General features: G+C 40.8%; 1 protein-coding gene across 22 annotated transcripts in view; it reads left to right on the plus strand.

The window, feature by feature from the left end:
- Positions 1-21,381, plus strand: part of SIPA1L1 (signal induced proliferation associated 1 like 1) — a 520,024-nt gene that overhangs the window by 388,524 nt on the left and 110,119 nt on the right. For all 22 annotated transcript variants that reach the window (XM_061429305.1, XM_061429299.1, XM_061429298.1 and 19 more), the window contains one exon: positions 15,983-16,113. In XM_061429305.1, the coding sequence (XP_061285289.1) occupies positions 15,983-16,113 (131 nt within the window). The remainder of the gene's footprint in view (positions 1-15,982; positions 16,114-21,381) is intronic.

Below are 21,381 nucleotides of genomic sequence, written 5' to 3' on the forward strand. Positions count from 1 at the left end.
CTGTAATGTCCAGTTTTATTTTCCTTTCACTCTCTTCGAATCAACCATCTTTACCATTTCTTTAGAATATATACTCTGAACTGCATTTGTACTTGAAGTGACAGCTTTAGTACTCTAATATATTCTCCAGTTTTGTTATCAGGCAGTATTCTGCAAGTTCAGGTTTTTACATGTGTATCATTACCTACTGTAAGTTTCAGTGGATTATTGTATGGTACATATAGAACATCAGAGGACACCTTAAAGCTCAACTTATTTGTAAAACTCTGTGCTTATTTTATTTCTTCTGTAACTGTAGCAACATTAAGCTTGAGTATAGTACCATGGAATGCCTTGTAAGTCAGAGTTCTGAAAGGGTAACTAGTCTATGGTTAGTTTTTTGTGAACAGTCGTATTTCAAGTATGTGATAAAACTCCAGAGTCAGCAAGCCTGTTCTCCTAAACCATGTTGTGCTCTGTGTTCTTGAACTTAACAGTGTATTTCTGCCAAAACTAATAGGGAAAGATTTTATTCATGTGTAATAGCTTACTGTTTTCATGCCCTTGCCTTTCATTTTTTATTGAGAGCATATAAACTGTGTTTTATTTGTTTGAAGGCAGCTCTCTAGTTATATAATCCTTTTCAGGGAGATTTGGGGCACTAAATAACTTCCTGAGAAACTCATCTAGGAGTGTTTTGCTGCTGTTTCTTGACCTGCTCGGGGCTTCTGGTAGCAAGAAGGCCGTTAGGTAGGAAGGTGTGCATGTTAGCTCTTTGGAAAACAAGCATCCTCTGCTTTCTCGGCCGTGATCTCCCAAGCCCCGTGACTGATTGAACTCTGATCTGTGAGCCATCCAGGAGTTCATATTCCCTGAGCCGTCTCAGTTCAGAGGCTTGTGAAGGCTGATTAAAAGGGCATGTGCCTCTCAGCTGCTCCTCTCTGTTTAGTTTTATAAAATCAAGCTAGACGGTCCAAAGGCCACCTTTGCTCAGACACTTGACTTTATTCAAGGTCATCTTGTAAAGATCCAATCATACAACGACTGAGTGTGCTTTTCAATGAACTGATGATGGCGATACTGGCCTTTTTGTCATCCTTTGGCCTTTTAGAAAGTTCCACGTGAGAAATTTATTTTAGAATTTGATGCCAGGAATTATTTTCTGGTAGCTACTAAATGCCTGCCTTTCTGATGATAGGTGTGTTTTATTTGTTTGCTTGTTTTATTTTATTTATTTTTTTCCTGTATCTTCTGTTTTACTTCACCTCCCAGAAGAAAATCTCAACTGTGCCACCTTCATTAATAACATATTTATATCCACTTGGCTTTTATTTTCCTATTTCTGTTCGATTAGCACAGTTTACCTATTTCCTTTATAATGAATGACTTCAGAACACTCTTTTTAGAAAAAGTAGTCTACATTTATATCCAAATAAAAGACCTCTGTTCCCAGGCTTTTTCTTCAGTTCTGGCTACATTCCTTACCAGCCTTACCTGCTTCCACTTGGTTGGTTATCTAGCCGGCAGCTTGAAACCTGGGACACAAATTTTGACTGCTTCTCCGTTTTTCTCCCTGAACAAGCCTACCCTCATCGTTGCCCTCGTGCTGTAAATGCTACCGCTATTATCAGTCTCTGGGATTTGAAACACTGAAGCCCCTTTGATGCCTCTCTTCATTGATGTTAACCTCCAGTCAGTTGGGAAGGCCTCTTGCATCTGCCTCCACATTGTTGCTGATTTCCTGTTCTCTGTGTCCTGGACCCAGGGTTACTTCAAGCCCTCGTTGCCTTTTGACGCAATTCTTGGCCATTGTCTTAGTCTCTTCATCTCCGGTCCCCCCTACTCAAAATTCATCCTCTTGTCGTTGCCAAATACACCAGTCTAATCACAGAGCAATTTGCATCTTACATGATTGTGTTGATATGATTTAATCATGTAACAGATACCTTATTGATCAAGTTGTCTGAGAAGCAGATGCTGGACAGTATTGGCATGCAAGTGGTTTGTTAGGGACCTGGGGCCATGCCTGTGAAAGAAGAGGGGAGAGGAAGCAGGATTTATCAGGGAAGGTCTTCAGTCCACAGTACAGGTCTGACACTATGAAAGGGAGAAGAAATGAAAATGGGCAGGGGGAGCCTCAGCTTACTGTGTCATGTGACAAAATCTCAACCAATGCCATGAAAGAAAAAGGAACAATAGAGCGGTCTCTTGTGGGCAGTCATTTCCCCTCCAGGCACACTCAGTCCTGGGGCTGCCCAGGAAGAGTATGTCTGGGCTGGAAAACTACAGAAGATCTGAAGATACTACAGCCAGAGACTCTCAGCTAATTGCATTTCTTGTGGCTGAATTTGTTGTGAGCAGTTTCTGAAAGGGAGGTATTAAGTATTGCACGTCTGGGACCGTGACATATGCATGAGTGCCTTCATCATACTCGGCATGGTTTAGGATGCTTGGAATGAGAAATAAAATGAAACACCTTCATGGAGCTTACATTCTAGTAGAGGGAAACAGATGATAAACAAATCAAACAAAAGGATATATTACTATGAAAGTTAACAGTGCAGAGTTGGAGGTAGTAATCGATCTCCTAATCTCAGTATTTGATTGTAATCTTCTTTATCTTTTCTTTTTTGTTGTCATTCTTGTTTTTAAATTCAGATATAGTTAATTTACATTGTTGTGTTGGTTTCAAGTGTACAGCAAAGTGATTCAGTTATTCATACATTTATATGGATGGATAAGATAACTATACCCAAGATATTGGGTATAGTTCCCTGTGCTATACAGTAGATCTTTATTTTTTGCTTATTTATGTGTAATACTTTGTGTACCTATGTATTTCTTATTACAGATTTATTACCCAATTTCCTATTAATCAGTGCCCTTAATATTTTTAAGTAGTTTTAAAAATTAACAACTGCACATTCATACATTTATTCATTTATTGCATGATATTTTTAAAGCATCTAGTCTGTGTCAGCTATGGTGCTTGGAGGAGAACAAAAGCAAATAAACCTGCCTTCATGGTACTTGTAGCTTGCCCTGAGTACTGTTAAGACAAATGAGAAGCTTTAGAACATTAATTATCTTCCTGATCTTTTTTTTGGTGTGTGTGGGTGGGGGGGGGGCGGGGTGTGCCATGAAGCTTGCAGGATCTTAGTTACCCAACCAGGGACTGAACCCAGTCCCCACCAGTGAAAGCACCACCTATCCTAACCACTGGACCACCAGGGAATTCCCTTTTCCTTACTTTTAAAAACCATTGAACAAATTCTTTTACAATTTCTTTATTTCCTCTACCTGGAACTCCATTTTGATAGATGATGGATTTATCTTGTTTTATCCTCTGTTTTTTTCTTTCATAATTTCAATTTCTTTTTATTTTATATATTAATTTTATCTTTTGGTTCAGAAATTGATATGTACCTCTCTGTGTTCTACTCTCCAGCCCTTTCATTTTATTTTAGTAATTGTAGTTTTATTTGCCAGGAATTCATTATTTTTGTTTCCCTGTAGTTATTGTTCTAATAGTTTATCCTTATTTTATATACCCCACATTTCTCCATTGGTATTCATTTAAATAATTTTTTCTAATTTTTTTCCCTTGCATGATCTGTATCTTCTGAGTTGTATTCTCTGTTTGTCTTTTTTTTTTTTTTTCCCTTTTATGCTGTTGGTTTTCCTTGGTCCATTGATCTTTGCCACAAAGGCCAAGGCAGATTGGTATAGGTGGCAGGCTTCCCTGCAGCGCTGTGTGTCTTCTTCCCCAGCTGGTCTCACCTTCCAGCGGGGAAGTGAGGGCTGGCACTGGAAAAGTAGGTGAGACCCTAACAGGGAGGAGTGTATGGAGCGAGAGGGTAGTGTACACCGTGCTCAGTACCAGCCCACGTGGGTGCCAGGTTGGGAGAGGTTTAGCCTACTCCCCTGCTGCATGGAGCTGCCTTTTCTCCTGTCCATGCATCAGGATGGGTGGGCTTCCTGCCTCTCCTGGGCTCCTGAGTAACCCCCTTCCTCCTAAAGGTGCAGGTACTTTCCCACCACTGTTCCAGTCACCTGAGTCCCAGTTTCTGGCCAACACTTTCTGTGGTGCCCTGGTTTATAACCAGTCTAAGGAAGAAAAGTTATGACCAACCTAGATAGCATATTGAAAAGCAGAGACATTACCTTGCCAACAAAGGTCCATCTAGTCAAGGCTGTGGTTTTTCCTGTGGTCATGTATGGATGTGAAAGTTGGACTGTGAAGAAAGCCGAGCACCAAAGAATTGATGTTTTTGAACTGTGGTGTTGGAGAAGACTCTTGAGAGTCCCTTGGACTGCAAGGAGATCCAACCAGTCCACTCTGAAGGAGATCAGCCCTGGGATTTCTTTGGAAGGACTGATGCTAAAGCTGAAACTCCAGTACTTTGGCCACCTCATGTGAAGAGTTGACTCATTGGAAAAGATTCTGATGCTGGGAGGGATTGGGGGCAAGAGGAGAAGGGGATGACAGAGGATGAGATGGCTGGATGGCATCACCGACTCGATGGACGTGAGTCTGGGTGAACTCCGGGAGTTGGTGATGGACAGGGAGGCCTGGCGTGCTGTGATTCATGGGGTCGCAAAGAGTCAGACACGACTGAGCGACTGAACTGAAGCAATCCTTGAAGGCAAGGACTGCAATAGATTAGGCTAGGCTCAGCAGTTATTTCACAATTGGAATGTTTGGTACTGATGCAAAGTACAAAGTTTATTGAGTTGGGGAGCCAGTGTATCTTGTATTCATAGCATCAGGTAGACTCAGGGAGGGCCCTCTGTGTATATGACCTTGTGTTACAGTCTGGACACCGGATAATATGTTGCAGTTCCTTTTCCTCTCTTTTCAGGAAATGAGACCACTAACAAGTCTGTGTGTGGTCATGGTGGTTTTGTGGAAATTAACCAAGACCACCAATTGATCCCCATAAACCCAAAACACCATTCTAGAGACTGAATTTTACTATTGTAAACCTTCTTAGACACACAAGTGATAGATGCTGAAGTCAGTGGATGACACCTTGAGAAGAAACAAGAGTACAAGCAGGATTTACATCATCTAAAAGTATCTCCCACCAAAATATTTATAAATCATAAGAAGAATGAGAGTGACTTTACAGTGAACAAACTGGTACATGCCACCTTAATAGAAGGAACTCTATCATGGTCTCTATCACGAACCTTGTGAATGATGCACTGAGGTTGCATCGTTTCTGTGGTTCTCTTCCCCAAAATGCATAAGTGTTAGTTGCTCAGTCATGCCCAACTCTTTGCGACCCCGTGGACTGCAGGCCACCAGGCTCCTCTGTCCATGAGATTTTCCAGGCAAGGATACTGGAGTGGGTTGCCATTTCCTTCTCCAGGGGATCTTCCCAACCCAGGAATCGAACCTAGGTCTCCTGCACTGCAGGCAGATTCTTTACCAACTGAGCTAACCTTAGTTTAATTACGTGAAACCACCAGACAGACACACCCAAGTTGAGTGGTAAGTACTGTTCAAAAGTGTCAAGGTCACAAAAAAGTAAGGAATTGTAACAGACTGCAAGGGGACTAAGGAGGAGTAATAACAGTTAAATACAATGTGGGATAATGAGTAAGATTTCAGAACAAAAAGGGCATAGTGGAAAAACTAGAGAAATTTGAGTATTAGAATATTAATTTCCTGATTTCTGATTAATGAAGATTGTACTGTATGTAGTTATATATAAGATGTTAACATTGGGGAAGGCTGGGTTAGGGATCAGTTCAGTTCAGTCGCTCAGTCGTGTCTGACTCTTTGTGACCCCTTGGACTGCAGCACGCCAGGCCTCCCTGTCCATCACCAACTCCCAGAGTCTACCCAAATTCATGTCCATTAAGTAGGTGATGCCATCCAACCATCCCATCTTCTGTCGTCCCCTTCTCTTCCCACCTTCAGTCTTTCCCAGCATCAGGGTCTTTTCCAATGAGTCAGCTCTTTGCATCAGGTGATCAAAATATTGGAGTTTCAGCTTCAACATCAGGTCTTCCAATGAACACTCAGGACTGATCTGCTTTAGGATGGACTGGTTTGATCTCCTTGCAATGCAAGGGACTCAAGAGTCTTCTCCAAGACCACAGTTCAAAAACATCAATTCTTTGGCACTCAGCTTTCTTTATAGTCCAACTCTCACATCCATACATGACTACTAGAAAAACCATAGCCTTGACGAGACGGACCTTTGTTGGCAAAGGAATGTCTCTGCTTTTTAATACACTGTCTAGTTTGGTCATAACTTTCCTTCCAAGGAGTAAGTGTATGGAAACTCCTTGTACTATATATACAACTTTTCTGTCAGTCCAGAAGCAGTCAGAGAAGCAGTCCAGAAGCAGTCAAGATAAAATATGAAAAAGAAAACCTTCAGGTATAGTCAGTAACAGCAGCTAACGTAGGAACCATCCACATGGAAATGGGAATGCTTCCTCAACTTTCTGTGTCAAAGTACATCAGAGCAAATGCCATGCTACTGATTGCTGTATCCCAAAGAATTTCTATTCTTTGTTTTGCAGTCTCAAGGACATAAGGGCCCTTTAGATCTGTTATTTCAGTACAAGTTGATAACATGATAAAGCTTGTCACCTGTTTTTCAAATGCATACCTCATTGTTAATTTTAACCAAAAGTTGGTGCTCAGCAAACATTTCTTTTATCCTACCAATTCCTTTGCTCATCTTCTCATGGAGCCCCCTCTTCTGTATGGAGAGGCCATGCATCTGAACCTCAGGACAGCAAGAGGAGGGACTTGCATAACTTCATTCCCAACAATAATGTTGAAGCATCAGCAGAAGCAGGCTCAACAACTCAGAGACAGTTAGTCCAGAAGCAGGTGGGCTCTACTAAGTTTTTGAGACACATTGCATGGTCTCGCCCTCATGAGCTACGGTGACTTCTACCTTGACTGAACTTCTGACTGTTTCTGGGGGACTTCCTTTCAGATATTTCAAAAGCATTTTACACAGACATCTTGCTGCAATGTCCCTGATAAGGAGGTACAAAAGGTTTGGGTTTTTTTGTTTTTTTTTTTAATATATAAAGACATTGAGTTAGAAACAGGTGTTTCATTGTAGTTTCTTTCATTTGAATAATAAATACTTTTTTTTCCCCTGAGCGGGCTTTTAAATTAGTATGAACTAACAATAAGCCTGGAGTTACATTAATATGCAGCCTTTTAAAATATTCTTTTTACTCAGTGACCATTTGTAAACCATTTTTATAAAAATTGCCATATTTGTAGAAATACTTTTTTTATACTTTTAAAAATCTTCCTATTATAAAAGGTATATATTCATTACAGAAGAATTAGCAACTATAGAAACTAAGGAAATTAATCATGTGTGATTACTAGTTACTTTACTGCAACTGATCTGATCTGATCTGATACTCATTAATTAAACAAGATAAGGATCATTAAATAGTTTTATATATTTTTTCATGGTTCCATGATTGGCTTTGCCATCGTTTATTTAAAGTCTTCCAGATGTTATTAAATTCAAGTTTTCTACTTCCTTATTATAAATAATTCTTACATCAGGTCATCCTAAGTGTTTTTTGGTGCTTAGGATGACCTTTGGGCACTTAGGATGGCACTTAACCCCTTTGGCAATTTGGTGAAACCTATGGACTCTCCTTAGACTAATGTTTTTAAGTGCATTAAAGTACAAAGCAAACCAGGCATATTAAACTACAGTTGCAAAGAGTATTAAAAATTTTGTGATATACTAACATAGACGCTTCTTTTTTCTTACGTTAACAAAGGATCTAGCATCAGTTCTGATAACTACCATAATTTCAAAGTTGTGATGAGAATAATTGATATTTTGATATGTCTACAATGGCAGTAATATGATATGAAAACATCTCTTGATTTCTGTAGGTGTCAAAGTCACCTGTGCAGCTGATGTTACTGTAGTTGGTTGACTCCATTTGATGGAAATGCTACATTTCTTTAGAAGATAGTGAAAATAAAGATAAAAATTTTTTTCATTCAAGTTCATGAACCCCCTAATTTCTTTCCATAGACAAGTTTAAAAGCCTCTGACCTTACATAAATGTTTTTGTTATGTAACTTTTCCCCCCACATGTCCAATTATTAACGTAAGGTAGAGTCCTGTAAGTGAAATGGTGTGAATTTTATGGGAACCTTGATTTTTATTGCCAAATTGTTCTTAAGAAAGCTTAGGCCAGAAAGGTTCTACTCCTATTTTAAGACTGTGTAGTGTTTAACATTTTCTTGGCTACCTTGAGTATTTGCAGTTTTTATTTTAGAACATTTATTGTAGGTCCAAAACATTTCAATTTCATTGATCACAAGTAAGACTGAATAATTGAAATAGAATTATTGGCTATTTGTCATAGATAATAGTCAATTAAAAATCTCCCATTTTGACAGTGATACTGTTTTTCCTTTGTTTCAAATAGAGTTTTCTTTCATCATTTGAATGCAATTCATTAGTGTCAGCCTTACTTCTGTTAAAGTCTACTTTTTATTGGCAGGTTGGGGGGCTTCTGAGACCTGCTTAGTCATGTGAGGCTTTAAGCCTAACAACATGATATAATTTTGTCAAATAGACCACCCTAATTTTTAAGAGCTACATATGGAAAGAAGAATTGGAACTTCAGAGAACTGTGCACTTTGTAAATGTGGACAATTACTCTTATGCAACCATAATTACAAGCTTAGTGGAATGCTTTGGGACAGAATTCTGGACTGTGGCCAGTCCTGTGTAAATATCCCCATCCATTACTCTGACCTGCTTTTGATTATGATGCAAAGTCCCAGGCTATTTAGTTCTCATGGAACCTCCGCCCTTATAATTAGGATGAGCCCTCTGGGGACCAGAGACAGAACCTCTGTTGTTGCTAAGTCACTTCAGTCGTGTCCGTCTCTGTGTGACCCCATAGACACCAGCCCACCAGGCTCCGCCGTCCCTGGGATTCTCCAGGCTAGAACACTGGAGTGGGTTGCTATTTCCTTCTCCAGTGCATGAAAGTGAAAAGTGAAAGGGAAGTCGCTCAGTCATGTCTGACTCTTAGCGACCCCGTGGACTGCAGCCTACCAGGCTCCTCCGTCCATGGGATTTTCCAGGCGAGAGTACTGCAGTGGGGTGCCATCGCCTTCTCCAAGTGGTGCTCTTCTTGGAAAGAGCCATTCTTCAAACACATGAGTCCTTATTACCTCCACTTTGGCAAATCTGTGTTTTCATTTTTAAAGAAGAATATACTGTTGTTGCTTGTGTTTTCTTTTTCATTTAATTCTTTTAGATCTGTTCTCTCTTTCTAACCTAGTTGTCAGTCATTTTTAGATGTTGTAAGTTGCATGAAAACAAAGCATAGGAACAAATTGAACTCAGTAGACAAAGATAAGTACCTTATAGAAGCCTGTGCTGTGGTGAGTGGTTTTCCCAGTTGCAGCTAGATTCTCTGCCTAATGGAAATATAGAGGGTAGAATTTATGACGTTGACTGCACGGATGCTGACATGCTTGTAGCCCACCAGGTCGACTATTTTAAGGAAAAAAGAATTTAAAATATTCAAAGTGGTGAAATGATTTTAATTCCAGCTAGTAAAGCTGTTGTCATTCCATTCTTTGACCTGCTAATAGATGAGGCCCACGTATGTCTGATTAGTAGTATCTTTAGGACCCCTGTTGTACAGTGAATTAAGAGGCCTTTTTTAGAGGAAATGGAAGAGTTTTCATTTCTCCTTCTACATAGTCATTTAGGGTGATTAAGATTAGCATGTGACCATTTAGATGACTTTAACATATGTTGCTATAATGCTTTCTAAAATGGATGGTACCAATTCGTGGTGTCACCAGCAGTGAAGGAATGTATTCCAGCCCTACCAAGGACCATTTTTCCATTCAGAAGTGTTGTTGCTAATTTTTTGAGGCCTGAGATAGTAGCTGTTTTATTTGCTTTCTGTTGCTTTGATTTCTGTGTATCAGTCTATTTCCCCTATTTAAATTTCTAAATTGACAATTCTAAAGAAATATTTTAAGCTATGCACCTCGTGGCTCAGCTGGTAAAGAATCTGCCTGCAATGTGGGAGACCTGGGCTTAATCCCCTGGTTGGGAAGATGCCCTGGTGAAGGGAAAGACTACCCACTCCAGTATTCTGGCCTAGAGAATTCCATGGGGTCGCAAAGACTCAGACACAACTGAGAGACTTTCATTTTATAATTGTAAAAATTATATGTAAAAAGATTTATTTTTGTCCATAATTACAAACAGTCCAGATTATGCTGGTCTCTGGAAATGTACAACTGAAATGCTAATGTGAAATCTGCAAATATTATGAAAACCAGTGTAAGCAATCCAAAAATTGTTGGTTGAAGCCCTGTAACTCTTGTCACTTTATTTTTGTTTCCTTCTTTGCAATTAAAATGCCAGGCTTTTAACTTTTTATGCCTGTGCACACATCCTTATCTGCAGCTCGTAACTGGGTAATGTGCCTGTACTTGAGCTAATCATTTGGAGCTTTGAACTATTGACTATGTTCCCTCTCTAAGAACGTGAAAGTATTATTATTTATTATTTTGACTGTATCAGCCAGAAAATATGGCTATTTGTGTGGAATGTTCTAGTAATAGAACTACTCATTGGTGTTCTTTGTACCATCCCCCCTTGTTTAAATGTAAGAACCAGAACTAATAAAAACTAAGGTTAAAATTTTGTTTAGGTGCTAAAGATGAAAACTAAAACTGAAGGTGAGGGGAATCAGCACTATATGGATAAAATATGAATATTTCTCCCTCTAAACACAATGAAACCTTGCCAATATAGTACATCAGGAAACAAAGCCTTCTGTGTGATCTGGCTAGTCAGTCCCTTTGGACATCACATTTTATTTAACTATTTTTATTCATAATACAATTTTAGAAATGTTTGGAAAGATAACATTATATGTAATGCTAAGCAAATGAGCTTTGGAATTGATACTTAATATGTTTGAGTTCTGGTGTTGCTGTGTACTGGTTGTGGCTGGCAAGTGACTTATTCTCTCTAAATCATAATTGCCACATCTGTGAAAAAGAAGGCAATGCCTATATTTTCATAGTTGACATGAATATCAGAGTGCTTGGCAAAGTGCCTCAGCTCAGTGCATTATATCATTCTAGTGTAGTGATTGCAGTACTGGGTTTTGGCATTCCAGTATGCTGGCACAGAAATATCATTATTTTTGGTAGTGTAATCCCCATATTTCAGTCCATCCATCAGCAGATTTATCCATCCTACTCAAGTCTCCAGCCCCTCTTTCCTCCCCTTTCCTTCTTCTGTCTTTCATCATCGATGGCTTCCTGGCCTTTCTTGAGCACTTATCATTTGCATCTCCCCGACACTTGAACCCTCTCTCCCCCTTCCGTCCCTCCACCCAACAAAAGACCAAGCTGATTGTAGGTATGACTGGAAGAGCTCTCTGCGTTTGATGGATACCATGGCGCTAGCAGAGGGCGGAGGTGCTTCCCATACACGGCTGATGGCAAGAAATACACGTGCGGCAGCGTGGAGCCAGTGCAACGTGCTACCCCGAGACTGTGGTCCCAAGAGGAAAGCAGTGTCGTCCAGTGAACTTGAAGGACAGGCAGCAGCAAGAGTGGCCGAAGGACCAGACTCAGGATCCTAAAAGGCTAGCTTTTAGTTACAAAAAAGTCATTTGTTTTGAGATCAAAGTTTAAAGACTCAAAACTGAATTGAAGATAATTTGCTGAACCAAACTTCTCTGTTGGAGAATTATACTTTGCATTCGAATTTTGAAGTGAAAAAGTTGTATTCACATCAGAAGGATTTTTTTTTTTCTATAGTTTTGTAATGCTTAGGAGCAGGAAAAAAAATGGATGGTGGACCAAAAAACAAGGCATTTATTGTAAGAATAATTCTTACTCAAGTTGAAAGACTTTTTGAACAAGCAGAGTCTGATCATGACAGTAGTGAATTTAACACAGGAAACCAGAGCAGTATCTCCATCTCTGTTGATGGAACTGAAATAGATGAAGGCCAAATGGAAATGCTTGCTTGGAAATAACAGCTAGAGCTCTTTTTCAATAAAAGAAGATTGATGTTCCTGAACAAACACACATATAAATTTTTAAAAGAACTTCTCAGAGTTATCAAACTAGAGATGGATTTTTTGAACACAGAGTCTGAAGAAAGTGTTAGAAGTTAGTTTATAAATGGTCTCATCAACATTCCCTCAGCTCAGAAACATACTTCTTCAGCAGCTGGGGAAAAGCACACAAAAATCTAGCCAGGGCTTGATGATGACACACAGAAAAATTCAAGTGATTCATTTTTTAAAATCAACCTTCTTCATTTTTAGGTAGGATTAGTTTCTTTTTAAATAACACTGTATTATCTGCCAATTTATACTAAAATGATTGTGGTCAGTATTTGTATTTTTATAAATTTATGTTTTTCTGTAGTAACCTTTCTAAATTTTTGCAGTTACAATGTCTTATTTGGTTTCCCTAATATGTCTTTCTCTTGCCAGTCTTAAAGTATTATCATTACTGTGCAAAGTACACACTTTCATTTTGGTGCATTGTTCAAGCACTCTCTGAGAAGATGTCCAAATAATATTTCAGATGCAACCCTGAAGGAGGCAAGGACTTAGTCAAGTAAAGAGGAGTTAGTTGGTGGAATGTCCTAGACAGAGTGTTTCAGGTGAGACAGGCACAGTGAGTCAACAAGTTCAGGATGGTTGGTTCTCAGAGTTTAGACGGATGAAAGGTCCAGGTTGAAACTGGAATGACAGGCTGGTGACAGGCCGCGAGGGCCCTCGAGAAGGCTTGAGTAGTATCCAAGGACTGGTGGGAAAGTAGCGGAGGGTTTGAAATTTAATAGTGATGGTCAGGCTTGCATCTTAGAAGCCAGAAATGAAAAGCTAATCTGTCGTAAAACTCACAAACATCCGGGCGAATGATGATGTGGATAAACCAGTGGCGGTGGGATGGAGGAAAAGTAGGTGGATTACAGAGCTCTTTAGGAGCTGGAATTCAGTGGGCATGATGGGTATCAGGCATAAGCAGCTAGAGGAATGTGGTAGCAGTTACTCGAACCAGAGTTGCAGGGAGAGCTGTGTCGGTTTGTGTGGAAGGTGATAGGTTCACTTTTACAGATGCCATGGGACAAACAAGTTGCAAGTTTTATTTGGTAAAGAAGGGGACATCTTTTCAATGTGAAGATCTAGGGCTCACAGATGTCTGGAGTGGACATGTGGACTCTTGAGAGTAATCAGCGTTGGGAGAGGACAGAAGATTCAGGGCCAGTGGAAGAAAAACCAAGAGAGGCTGGTTTTGGAGAAGCCACTTTCTAGAAGAATGTTTTTAGGGGGAACAAAAGGAAATGCCATTGGCAAGTTATGATGAGTTTGAACAAGATAAGGACTCAGAGTTTCTGTTTGTTTCAACTTTATGGCTGACTGGTGACAGTGCAATGGCAGTCAGATGATAGGAATCCTAAAGTGAAGAATCAGGTATCTCATACAAGAAGTTTCCAGTGGAAGAAAAGAGAAGGGAGATAACCTGGAGGTTGCTAAGGAACCGAGGGCAGGTGATGGGAATGAGCAGGCAGAGAGGGCAAGTTGCAGATACAGGGAGGGTGATTGGGCATCAGTGTCCCTGGGAAGGTGGAATTGAGTGGAGGCTAGAATTTCAGCAGAGACTGGGTTTACATTATAAAGCAAAGGAAGTAAAAGTCTGGATCCGGGGAAGTGTCTGTGAGTGATGGTGGAAAGTGAGGCAGTTGCTTCTGAAAGGGCTCTTTATTTTCTTTGTGATGTGGACAGCATTATCTGCTGAGATTGAGAGAAGGTAGATGAGGGGGAGTTTGAAGGAGAACAGAGAATATTTGAAATATCTGCACTAGAGAACGGGAATGAGAGCTGACCAGGGACAGCTTGAGGAGGAGTTGAGGTTACGGACGGGAATTAGTACTGGCCCTGTGTCTTTGTGAATTTCTCCAGCAGCAAAGACTAGCAGTCTCACTGCCCTTCCTGAGCTTTGTGGGCTGCGTTTGAGGAGTTTCTGGTGAGGCGGGGTAGAGTCCATGAACAGGATATAATGAATGTCATGGCCATCTTTGCCATGTCCATCGGTGTTCTGTGCTGCAGGGTTAAAATAGTCTCTGAAGTTTTGAAGTGTGTGAAGCCCTTTGCTCCTTCAGTAAATGTCCCCAGACTGCTGTCCTGTTGCTCTTTCAGTTCGCATCTGCCTTTTTATACTGTTTCTGTCTCCTCCCTTTTTGTTTTCCTCCTTATTGTCAGTTGTCTGTCACACTGCTGTCTGCATGCAAGTTTCTGTCAGCCCTACACTCTGGACTTTGTCAACATCTGGGATTATCACACCTCTGACATCAAGCTGTGGGCTTGAAGACCAGACAACCACGCTTATTAAAATTATGTGCAAAGTAAGAGTAAATAACCTCTGAGTGGATTCTCACGTGCTGTGCTTTGAGGGTGTACGTCAGTGTTTGTACATGGGTTTTGTGCTGTTTATTGGGTTGTTTATCAGCTGTCTGTATATGAGATGCTTGTTGCCTGTGTTCCCATTGTGTTCCCCTTATTTTGAATTTCCGTGGATTGTGATAATATTCTTAGATAGCTCATGGTATTAATGATTTTTTTTATAATTATTCTCTGGTACTTGCAAAGCATTTTCATATGTATTACCTAAATTTAGAACTATATGGTTAGATATTTTATGCTGTTATTTCTTATTATTCTCGTGGATTTTCAAATACATATTATGTATGAGAATAGCATGTATTTTCAAATATTGATGTATTTTGTATGAGAATAACCCACCATGTCACAACTCAGTCGTTTAAATCATATCACATGTAAATGAAATAGGGCAATGTAAATAAGTATTTTGGAGGTTTGAAAAGTGAGTTATCTACTCTTAACTTTTCATGTATTGGTTGTTTTTTTTTTTTAACTTTTCTCATCTGTGAACATCTTTTGTCTGTATCAACAAGTTTAAATTTTAGGTGTACAGTAAGTAAATGCACTTTTTACCTTTTCTGTAAATTAATTTACTTTTGACCCCAGCGTTCCTTCTTGTTAGGAGGAAGATAAAGTCAACACCAGTCATTTGGACACTTGCCCCCACCCGCAAGGTTGTTCTAGAGTTTGGAGTCTGGAGAAATGCCAGACATTGAGGAGAGGGCCCTGAGTTGCCATTAGTCGCCTGGCCACACTGGTGGCCTAGGAGAGGCCCTTCTCCCAGCCCTCACGTCCCTCCAGACGCAGCGGCTCTGCTCGATGCCTTTGATGCTTGCTATGCAGGAGCCACTGGTGAGGCCCAAAGCCCTGGCTGTGGGCTTCTGCCTCCCAGGGGCACTCTGAAGCTCTTTCCTCTGAGCCAAGACTCTGTCTTAACCCGGGCAGTGTGGGAACAGAATGCTGCCAAATAACTCTCAGACCTCTTTCCTCTCTCTAGTCCGGGGAGATCTGTTTTATTTATCCATTTAGGTCATGCTGTGCAGCATGCAGGATCTTCCCTTACACAGGGATTGAGCCTGTCTCCTGCATTGGGATCATGGGGTCTTAACCATCGGACCACCAGGGAAGTTCCGTCCATCCTCAGACTTTGTTCTCAGTAGGTTTAGGGTTGGGGAGGGGGGTTGGTAGATGTGGTTTTTAGTTGATGCAGTTTTTATAAAAGCTAGGAAGCCCTGATACAGTATAGCCTGTTTATAGGGCAATAACACAAATTTCTTTTTTAAAGTAGTGAGTTGCAGAGGAGTAAAAAAAAACTCAGCAGGCCACCTCTGTTGTCTTACCACCTCTGAGACTAAACCTACATTGATTGCTCAGTCTTTACTTTTATAATTCAGTGAAGGATATTAATCTTTGTTAAATATGTTTATATTTTATTGATATAATTTCTGAGTGATTTAAATAGTAAGCCGCATATGACATTTTTTAGTGTGCTGTAAATATTCTAATTTTGTTTTGTCTTATTGTATCTAAGAACACTGGAACTATTTCGGGGCCGATGAGAATCTTGGTCCAGTGGCTGTGAGCATTCGAAGGGAAAAACCAGAAGAAACGAAAGAAAATGGATCTCCCTACAACTATCGAATAATTTTTAGAACTAGTGAGGTAAGTCACACACGAGAAAGACTTGAGGCTTAATTTAAGTGAGAAAAAAATAGAGTCGTAGCGGTAACAAAGCAATTAAATTTAATAGCACATGGTTGCAAATGTCTGTAGAATAAACAAAGACCTCTTTCATTCATTCCAGTGGTGACGGGGGTGGACATCATGATTCGATCTGGACCCTTTCTTCCCATCTAGCTTTGGATAGATGCAATAAATGAATGGGAATTTTGATTCACAGAAAGATATGTTCATTAAGTGTGACCCAAGGAAATTGGAGTCCTCAGAATCCCAAATTGGATATTACATACCCTGCTTGGGCAGCCGGAAGGCAGCGAGCCAGCTTGAGGAGCCAGAGGGGGTCAACTAAAACTTAACTCACGCTTTCAAACTATTATTGAGGAAGTTTCTTGACCCAGGAAAAAGGAAAGGGACTCCTTGGATTTTTTTTCTTTGCCATCTTGGACCTATTCTCAGAGGCTTAAAATAAAGACTTTTGAACTAGAGGCTGTCTAATTATGGGTAAAATGGGTCCTTGGAGTTCTTTATGGAACTAAGTACACATGATATGTGAGTTTCTATTTTAAAGTCAAATTCAGGTAAAGAAGAGAAAGTGAAAGAAAATGAAAGTGAAGTCGCTCAGTCGTGTCTGACTCTGCGACCCCATGGACTGCAGCCTACCAGGCTCCTCCGTCCATGGGATTTTCCAGGCAAGAATACTGGAGTAGGGTGCCATTGCCTTCTCCAGGAGATCTTCCCGACCCAGGGATTGAACCTGGGTCTCCTGCATTGTAGGCAGATGCTTTACCATCTGAGCTACCAGAGAAGTCTAAAAGGAAACATAAAAGAAAATAGCCAACAAAGCATTAAAAAAAACTGGTGACAAAGATGGTAAAGAATCTGCCTGCAATGCAGGTTCCATCCCTGGGTCGCAAAGATCCCCTGGAGAAGGGAACAGCTACCCACTCCAGCATTCTTGCCTGGAGAATCTTGTAGATAGAGGAGCCTGGCGGGCTATAGTCCATGGCATCCCAAAGAGTGGGATGTGACTGAGCAACCAAATACATATATGTAGTATTCAAATATTTATATATAATATATATGTATATTTATTTTCAAAAGTAAAATAAAAGCAAGCACTAGAGTTTGTCATGTAGAGACGGTTAAAACTCTGCCTGATTTCCAGATTCAAAAAATGACCTCATGACTATCAGGGACTATGAGGGATTTTTTTGTTTTCTTTCTAAACATGTGTATAGTTATGCCAGCTATCAATTTATTGCCTCTCTGAGCCAAATCACTTTAGGATTGTTGTCATGCATTAATGCCTAATACCCCCTTGAGGTAGGTAGAAAATAATGGTTTTGAAACTAGTTTAAATAGGACATTTGGCTTCATTTCCCCCATTGAATACAAGACAGGTTGTAGGGGTTGGCTTCACTTAGTAATTGCTTCTCAGCTTCAACTCTTGGGAAATTAAAAATAGGATTTTTAAAGGCACGGCCTTAATATCTAACGTGTTATGTTGAGTGGCCCAAGAGGAATGAAGAACCCATATACTCTAGGGTCCTTTTTCTCCAAGCCAAAGCTGATCATTAAGCAGGGTCAGGCCTTTCTTTTGTTGAACACACAGCACAGGGAACACACAGTTTTTGAAGCTGGATGGAGGTAGCTGCTCCTCAGACCCCACCAGCTTCCCGAGAGCCGCTTACCTCCTCCCACCTGTTTCTGTCCTTCTGTGCCTAACCTTTTCCCCGCCTCCTCAGGCCGCTCTGGTTTAAGTCGTCCTCATCCTTTCGCTTTTCTATATTTTTCATTTCATTTCAGTTCCTTCTTGCCCCTATCTTCATGCTGGAGGTTGAGGCTTTCCGAGGTGGCCCTTTCTTTCTTTCTTTCTTTCTTTCTTTCTCAGCTCCTGACTCTTCTGTCCACGGTTGTCCCTTCCAGCTTGCCTTGCCTGCATGCCATGGCTGGTCGCAGCCTCTCTCTCCAGGTCAACTGCTGACCCAGTAAACGTGTCCCTCTGCCGTGGTTGGGGAACCACGCTCGCCTTCATCTGTTTTCTTGCCTCTCCCTGCCTCAGCCTCAAATGCTCCACCTACACCTCCCCCCTGTAATTACAGTTAAATCACACTTAAGGATTCCCTGGTCCTTTTCCTACCAATCCATTGGATGGGGCCCCAGGGCCATTTCCTTACCCTTTGATTGAAATATCCAAGTCAAATGTTGTTTATGGTTCGTTACCACCTACTCTCACGTTCAAATGAGTGTTTAACCGATGACAACCCTTTTGTTAGAGTTGTTCAGGCTGGAGGTCCTGTTGGACTTCTCTCTCCCACCCCCACCCCGCCCCCAGAGCTGGTCTCACCACAACACTGGTTGACTCTGTCTTCAAAATGTGTCCAGAATTCAACCGCCCCTCCCATCTCACTGCTTCTGCCTGGGCCCAGCCCACCACCATCTTCTCTTTCCTTCCTGCATCTTCCTTTAGGGCTGCGTCCTCTCAAGCCCAGCAGGGATCCTTTAGAAATGCAGTACAGATCTGTGATTCCTCAGTTCAGAATCCCTCTAGGGTTTTCCAGCTTCCAGGAAAAAGCCCTTCTCCTCCCTAGCCAGGGAGTCCAGGCACATCTGTCTCTGACCTTGACCTTGCTTTGTCTTTTCCAGCCGCAGTGGCCTCCTCTCTTCTGGGCAACCTGAGGACAGCCCTGCCTCAGGGCTCCGATGGTCCCTATTCCTCGGTAATCATGTTCGCCCCCAGGTGTCCTTGTGGGCATCGCTCTCTTTTCCTTCTGGCCTTTACTGTTAAGCCACAGGGGCCTTCTCGGCCAGTGGATCTAAAATTTCTACTGTCTCATATCCCACTTCCAGGCTTTATTTATTTCTTTCTTTCTTCCAGGAACACTACTATCTCACACATTGTACTTACTTACTGTATTCATTTTATGTCTTCCCCCTACTTGCATATAAGCTCAGGGATGCTGAGGACTCCAAGTTGTTCATGGTGGTGGTGGTGGTTTAGTTGCTAAGTCATGTCCAACTCTTGTGATCCTATGGACTGTAGCCCACCAGGCTCTCTGTCCATGGGATTTATGACTACACACCTAACAACTAAAATAGTCCTCCGGCACGTCGTTCCTTTCTTCCTCCCTCATGTTTATTTAATTCATTACCACTGTCTTAGTATATTTTTTTTTTCTTTCCAATAGAAATAATCCTCAAGTGTGGTTTAATTGTAATATCTTTATGAGACTTTTCAAAGAAATACACTAATGAAAGTCCTTTGATAGAAATATCTCTGGATGTTGGTCCTGATCCAGACAGAGCTCTTGCACTTTGTAGGATGGACAGTTGACTGACTGACTAATAAAGTAGGACTTAATTCTTAGGCCTTCGTAGGGATTTCTCATGCTATTAATTTCCCTTTGAGAAAAAAGAAAGCAGTCTCCAAAGTGACATTCCAGTTGCTTCATAAATAGCGTCAAGATAACAGAAATACAAACAGATATTTTTCATTTTAATAGAAACAATCATTGCACAGTATAAAGAAACCAAAAAAAAGACTTTACATGTATTTGTAAGTGTGGCTGTTTCTTCATGAACAAAATCTCTGACGTGAGTGCTTTTAAGCACAGGTGCACGGGCATATAGGAGGATTCTCTGCTTGTTTCTGGAAGTCATTAGCAAAACATACCAGTAACACTGGTGGTTCAGGTATAAAAATGATTCCTTCTTTTTTTCATCTGCTCAGACTTTTCTTGAGGTGGGCTGCTCTTTTTCTGTGGTCCAGGATTAACACTGCTTCCTTAGCATTCCTGGTCTGGAACTCTCTCAGTTGGAAATCCGACCAGCCTTTGTAACTTCCTGACCCTCGACAGGCATTGTCTCATGAAAGTAGGAGCACAGGAGTTGTTCAGCGGTTTCTCATGATGTAAGAAATGAAACAAAAATCATTTCTGTCAAATTAGATATTAAGCCACAGAAAAGGATTTTTTTTTTTTTACCCAAGTGTTATTTGAAAATAGACTATACATGAAAGAAAAGATACTAATCAAATGAATAGACTACAAATAACCTCAAGCACCTTCTTCTTGTCTTGAGAGTCAGAGGTTGGTGAAATTGGCTTTTCCTTACCCTCGTCTCTCTTTCCTTCCGTTGACACCTGTTACAGGTTTTACTTCCCCGCTGATTCTTCCTTTGATTTCCATTGTCCCTGGTAATTCTCTGTCACACCATCTTGCCTGTTACTTGAACAGTACAGCTTTCAAGCTGTATTCTCTGCCTGTGGTTTCTTCCTTGGGCAATGGCAACTGAATTTTCTTACGTCATCATCCCCATGCAAACAATTTCTGAGATGGCCTGCTGGTTCTGGGTGAGATGCTCACCCCTCGAGGTACACTCTGCTGGGGACTCTGGCCCACCCACAGCCCTCTCTGGCTCACTTAGATCCCGCTTAGCTACACTGGTCTCTCTTTCCTGCTCACACCCTGCTGTTTCTCATCTCCACACCTTTGCTCTCTGACACTGTCTTTTTGTACAGTTTTTCCTTGAAGGCCCCTTTTTAGTGCTACATTTTTCCATGAGGGCCTTTCCCTGTGCCCTGAGCCACAGCAGTCCTTTTTCTGCTTTTGTTACAGAATCTGACTTTGTTAGGTTTTTCTCAGTACATATATCCTCCTGGATGGATATCTCTTAATCTCTCACCCTCTTTTCACACCACACTTGGTCTTCAACATTTGCTCCTTTTGCAGTATAATGCCTTATAACCTACATGCTTAATGGAAACTCATTCAACTTAATGGTTTTGTCTTTAAGTCACCGTGGAGTGTTTAAATTGTACTAACAACTTTGTCACATGAAAATTCTTGAACATGAAAGCTACTTTGCTTCAACAGATCATCATTACTTAGGGAAATGTCTTTGCTTATGTTTATATTTCATAATAATAGCAGAGTTCTCAAGACATAGGGGGAAAGCACAAGTCACTTAAATGCTGTAGACAGTGGCTGCTGTACTAAGTATAATCGTTGTCTTATCATAGCAGCATTTCGGGTTAGGAATAGTTTAAGCTGGTCAACAGTGCATTATGAACTTTAAAACTCTTCTCCTGCCCTTACCTCTTACAATTGGTATAACATCCAAATTCTAAGCATTTAGTCTTGTCTCTGGGATATCTCCTTAATTTCCTGGTATTTGTGTAAGTGACATTGTATAGCTATAGAGAGACCTTGGTCTTCCTGAGCGCTTCAAGGAAACGTGTGCTCTTTGGTA

The sequence above is a fragment of the Bos javanicus genome, chromosome 10 (assembly GCF_032452875.1).
Source record: "Bos javanicus breed banteng chromosome 10, ARS-OSU_banteng_1.0, whole genome shotgun sequence".
Classification (NCBI taxonomy): Eukaryota; Metazoa; Chordata; class Mammalia; order Artiodactyla; family Bovidae; genus Bos; species Bos javanicus.